The sequence below is a fragment of the Mizuhopecten yessoensis genome, unplaced genomic scaffold, assembly GCF_002113885.1.
Source record: "Mizuhopecten yessoensis strain PY_sf001 unplaced genomic scaffold, ASM211388v2 scaffold1749, whole genome shotgun sequence".
Lineage (NCBI taxonomy): Eukaryota > Metazoa > Mollusca > Bivalvia > Pectinida > Pectinidae > Mizuhopecten > Mizuhopecten yessoensis.
Genome location: NW_018404202.1, coordinates 546552 through 552457, shown reverse-complemented (window position 1 = coordinate 552457; position 5906 = coordinate 546552). Strand labels below are relative to the sequence as shown.

Below are 5906 nucleotides of genomic sequence, written 5' to 3'. Positions count from 1 at the left end.
ATGTGAGTGATGTGGCCTACACTGAAGTATCTATCACAGATGTGAGTGATGTGGCCTACACTGAAGTATCTATCACAGATGTGAGTGATGTGGCCTACACTGGGTATCTATCACAGATGTGGGTGATGTGGCTTATCACATTTACACATTTAGTACTCTACATAGCAATTAATTTACAATTCTAATTCATTTGAGATGTAACACTGCATTTGATTGGTCAATCAAAATAATTTGCGACAGTAAAACCACGATATAATGTCCGCATTTGCATATGAAGCCCAGATGGCAATTGTTAATGACGTCGATGACCCCAACTGATCCTGACACGTCATGAAATTGATTATTCATGAGGTCACGAATATTAGCGTGACCCCAAAAGGTCAGCGTAATTCCGCCTCACATTTTTTATTATATTTTTTTCAATATTTCTGACGTCACCAATCCAGAGCAGAGAGATCCAGAATTTGAAGAAAACACTCAAAAATAACTTAAAATCGATGTTCCTTTCCGTGGTTTTGGTTATGAATTAGAATGGGGATAACCCTACAGTATTATGAAATTTGGGGCAGTATATCATGACTCGTGCAAATATCAGTTTTACTGGCTCCGCGGAAACTCAATTTGCAACATTATAATCACAATAAATCGCCGCAAATTTTAAAACACAGAAGGGTTATCCCTTAATTGAAAATTGGAAGTATAGCATCATATCGGTATATTGATTCAAACAGTCCTGATAATAATGACCATCATAAAGCTATGTAATCCCTAATCACCTGTTGGTATATTGATTCAAACAGTCCTGATAATAATGACCATCATAAAGCTATGTAATCCCTAATCACCTGTTGGTATATTGATTCAAACAGTCCTGATAATAATGACCGTCATAAAGGTATGTAATCCCTAATCACTTGTTGGTATATTGATTCAAACAGTCCTGATAATAATGACCATCATAAAGCTATGTAATCCCTAATCACCTGTTGGCGCAAGTCCCCCAAGGTTTCCATCTCCTTTAATCTTGTCTCTTCTGTCTTTGAAAACTGGAAAAAGCCAGTGCCATGATTTCTGATCTCTGAAATAACAATTAGTCAAATAAGATATTATGCACACCAAAGACAAAAACTTTCATTAAAAAAGGCCTGTCAGCCCTGTATCACTCTGTCAGTATTCACCTTCAATGAAGCTGAGGTAAACAAATACTCATATTTAGATCAATTATCATGGTGGAAAGTACCGGTGTGTTGTTTTTTCCTGTTCTTATATGTCAACTAAAACATGAAAATTGAATTCAACAAATCATCGAGAATTCAAACCAATTTCCTGTTCTAAATAGCAATTTAGACACGGAAAACAATTTACTGATCCCATACTGTAACAATTTACTGTTCCCATACTGTAACAATTTACTGTTCCCATACTTTAACAATTTATTGTTCCCATACTGTGTTCCAATACTGTAACAATTTACTGTTCCCATACTGTAACAATTTACTGTTCCCATACTGTAACACTTTACTGTTCCCATACTTTAACAATTTACTGATCCCATACTGTAATAATTTATTGTTCCCATACTGTAACAATTTACTGTTCCCATACTTTAACAATTTACTGATCCCATACTGTAATAATTTATTGTTCCCAACTTACAAAATACTATGTTCTTACCAGTACAACTATATAGTAAATAGAGAATATCAAATACTGACTGTATGGCTTTTCCAATATCATACCCAAAATCAGCCCCACGATTATAATGCAATCCATGTCCTATAACAACACATTGTGATGATTGCTTACCATCAAACTGTACATTGGAGTAGTGGACTGGGCCGTTAAGGTTAGCTTGTGCTTCCTCCTCCCATTTCTGTCTCTGTATCTCCCGACGCATGTCCTCCGACAGTAATGTCGGCATGTCACTGGACGTAGGGGGCGTGTCCTGTTTTGACGGGTCTGTAAACCTGTAACATGTAGTGTACTGCCTATAACAGTAATACGAGCTGCTGTTGAGAGGCCCTAAAACAAACCTCAATCTCCAATGATGATATAAATGAGGGATGATCCGGTGTTAAATATGCACTGGAACAAGACAAAGCTTGTTTCCTCGGTTTTAAAGATCAAACAATTGGAAAATGAATAGAAAACAAAAAATAACATAAAAAAGATAAACGGCCTAGTTTTGATGTTTGTGGTTATATGTCTGAAGCAGTTTGTACCTATACCATTTCTTAAAACATACGATCAGACAAATGAAGAAATTAATAACTGCACCAAAAAGAAAACACACATTTTACAATTCACTTACTTGGTAGTACAAACCATGTTGATTGTATAAAATGTGTATGTTGCTGCCCACTCGAATATCAAGCAGAGTATTGTATAAATATGTGGATTCATGCAGTGTTATGCTGATGTCACATAGAGATCAGGTAATTCTTATATGCGATGGAAAGCATCAGATATCGTGACATATGAGTGTGAGATGTACAGTAGGTACCAAATTACACGATCACAGTGTGAGGAGTAAACATACGAGGCGTGTAGCCCGGCGCCATTGTGAGATGTACAGTAGGTACCAAATTACACGATCACAGTGTGAGGAGTAAACATACGAGGCGTGTAGCCCGGCGCCATTGTGAGATGTACAGTAGGTACCAAATTACACGATCACAGTGTGAGGAGTAAACATACGAGGCGTGTAGCCCGGCGCCATTGTGAGATGTACAGTAGGTACCAAATTACACGATCACAGTGTGAGGAGTAAACATACGAGGCGTGTAGCCCGGCGCCATTGTGAGATGTACAGTAGGTACCAAATTACACGATCACAGTGTGAGGAGTAAACATACGAGGCGTGTAGCCCGGCGCCATTGTGAGATGTACAGTAGGTACCAAATTACACGATCACAGTGTGAGGAGTAAACATACGAGGCGTGTAGCCCGGCGCCATTGTGAGATGTACAGTAGGTACCAAATTACACGATCACAGTGTGAGGAGTAAACATACGAGGCGTGTAGCCCGGCGCCATTGTGAGATGTACAGTAGGTACCAAATTACACGATCACAGTGTGAGGAGTAAACATACGAGGCGTGTAGCCCGGCGCCATTGTGAGATGTACAGTAGGTACCAAATTACACGATCACAGTGTGAGGAGTAAACATACGAGGCGTGTAGCCCGGCGCCATTGTGAGATGTACAGTAGGTACCAAATTACACGATCACAGTGTGAGGAGTAAACATACGAGGCGTGTAGCCCGGCGCCATTGTGAGATGTACAGTAGGTACCAAATTACACGATCACAGTGTGAGGAGTAAACATACGAGGCGTGTAGCCCGGCGCCATTGTGAGATGTACAGTAGGTACCAAATTACACGATCACAGTGTGAGGAGTAAACATACGAGGCGTGTAGCCCGGCGCCATTGTGAGATGTACAGTAGGTACCAAATTACACGATCACAGTGTGAGGAGTAAACATACGAGGCGTGTAGCCCGGCGCCATTGTGAGATGTACAGTAGGTACCAAATTACACGATCACAGTGTGAGGAGTAAACATACGAGGCGTGTAGCCCGGCGCCATTGTGAGATGTACAGTAGGTACCAAATTACACGATCACAGTGTGAGGAGTAAACATACGAGGCGTGTAGCCCGGCGCCATTGTGAGATGTACAGTAGGTACCAAATTACACGATCACAGTGTGAGGAGTAAACATACGAGGCGTGTAGCCCGGCGCCATTGTGAGATGTACAGTAGGTACCAAATTACACGATCACAGTGTGAGGAGTAAACATACGAGGCGTGTAGCCCGGCGCCATTGTGAGATGTACAGTAGGTACCAAATTACACGATCACAGTGTGAGGAGTAAACATACGAGGCGTGTAGCCCGGCGCCATTGTGAGATGTACAGTAGGTACCAAATTACACGATCACAGTGTGAGGAGTAAACATACGAGGCGTGTAGCCCGGCGCCATTGTGAGATGTACAGTAGGTACCAAATTACACGATCACAGTGTGGTTCTGTTTGTATCGAAACCAAAGCTGTTATTTTGTAGAAGCTGTATTGTTAACCAATCCTGTCGGAGTCGAAATACACAATGAATCATAAAACTATCTGAAGTGGCTCAATCAATTCTAACTTCATTTTTCACTAAAAACTGTTTCGCTTTTCAAATCTGTTTATTATATAAACCAATCCACTGGCCCATCGAATATGGCATCCCTATCTGTGGTACCTACTGTACATGGAACACCCCTATCTGTGGTTCCTACTGTACATGGAACATCCCTATCTGTGATTCCTACTGTACATGGAACATCCCTGTCTGTGGTGCCTACTGTACATGGAACATCCCTATCTGTGGTTCCTACTGTACATGGAACATCCCTGTCTGTGGTTCCTACTGTTCATGGAACATCCCTATCTGTGGTACCTCCTGTACATGGAACACCCCTATCTGTGGTTCCTACTGTACATGGAACACCCCTATCTGTGGTTCCTACTGTACATGGAACACCCCTATCTGTGGTTCCTACTGTACATGGAACACCCCTATCTGTGGTACCTACTGTACATGGAACACCCCTATCTGTGGTTCCTACTGTACATGGAACATCCCTATCTGGGGTACCTACTGTACATGGAACATCCTTATCTGTGGTACCTACTGTACATGGAACACCCCTATCTGTGGTACCTACTGTACATGAAACATCCCTATCTGTGATACCTACTGTACATGAAACATCCCTATCTGTGATACCTACTGTACATGGAACATCCCTGTCTGTGGTTCCTACTGTACATGGAACATCCCTATCTGGGGTACCTACTGTACATGGAACATCCTTATCTGTGGTACCTACTGTACATGGATCATCCCTGTCTGTGGTTCCTACTGTACATGGAACATCCCTGTCTGTGGTACCTACTGCACATGGAACATCCCTATCTGTGGTACCTACTGTTCATGGAACATCCCTATCTGTGGTACCTCCTGTACATGGAACATCCCTATCTGTGGTACCTCCTGTACATGGAACATCCCTATCTGTGATTCCTACTGTACATGGAACATCCCTGTCTGTGGTACCTACTGTACATGAAACATCCCTATCTGTGATACCTACTGTACATGGAACATCCCTGTCTGTGGTGCCTACTGTACATGGAACATCCCTATCTGGGGTACCTACTGTACATGGAACATCCCTGTCTGTGGTGCCTACTGTACATGGAACATCCCTATCTGTGGTTCCTACTGTACATGGAACATCCCTATCTGGGGTACCTACTGTACATGGAACATCCTTATCTGTGGTACCTACTGTACATGGAACACCCCTATCTGTGGTACCTACTGTACATGGATCATCCCTGTCTGTGGTTCCTACTGTTCATGGAACATCCCTATCTGTGGTACCTACTCCTATCTGTGGTACCTACTGTACATGGAACATCCCTATCTGTGGCAGCACCTAGCATGTCATATAATATAGGGAGTTTTCCCAGTAAATCTCACCTGAATCTTGAATGGCTCAGCCAAAACAACAATGAAATGAAATGGATCTCATTTGTGTAGGCCCTACGGTGGAGTGGGAACAAACCTACTTAGTGTCTCTGCTGCACCTAGCTATAGCTAGCTGTATCATCCATATTGTAATACCAATGTCTGAAGCACTGATGACTGTAACACTGATTTATTAACTAGCTTGATATTGTAAAAGAAACACAGAAAAAAATGCCCAAGCAACATGCTTATACAGATATCTGTAACCTAATATCTGTAATACAGATATCTGTAACCTAATGTCTGTAATACAGATATCTGTAACCTAATGCCTGTAATACAGATATCTGTAACCTAATGTCTGTAATACAGATATCTGTAACCTAA

At 41.7% G+C, this 5906-nt stretch overlaps 1 protein-coding gene across 1 annotated transcript in view; it reads right to left on the bottom strand.

The window, feature by feature from the left end:
• Window positions 1–5906, bottom strand: part of LOC110440382 (coiled-coil domain-containing protein 174-like) — a 23949-nt gene that overhangs the window by 11073 nt on the left and 6970 nt on the right. Inside the window, exons 7-8 of the mRNA XM_021483444.1 lie at window positions 1807–1967; window positions 984–1078 (exon numbers count right to left, since the gene is read on the bottom strand). Coding sequence (XP_021339119.1) covers window positions 984–1078; window positions 1807–1967 — 256 coding nt within the window. The remainder of the gene's footprint in view (window positions 1–983; window positions 1079–1806; window positions 1968–5906) is intronic.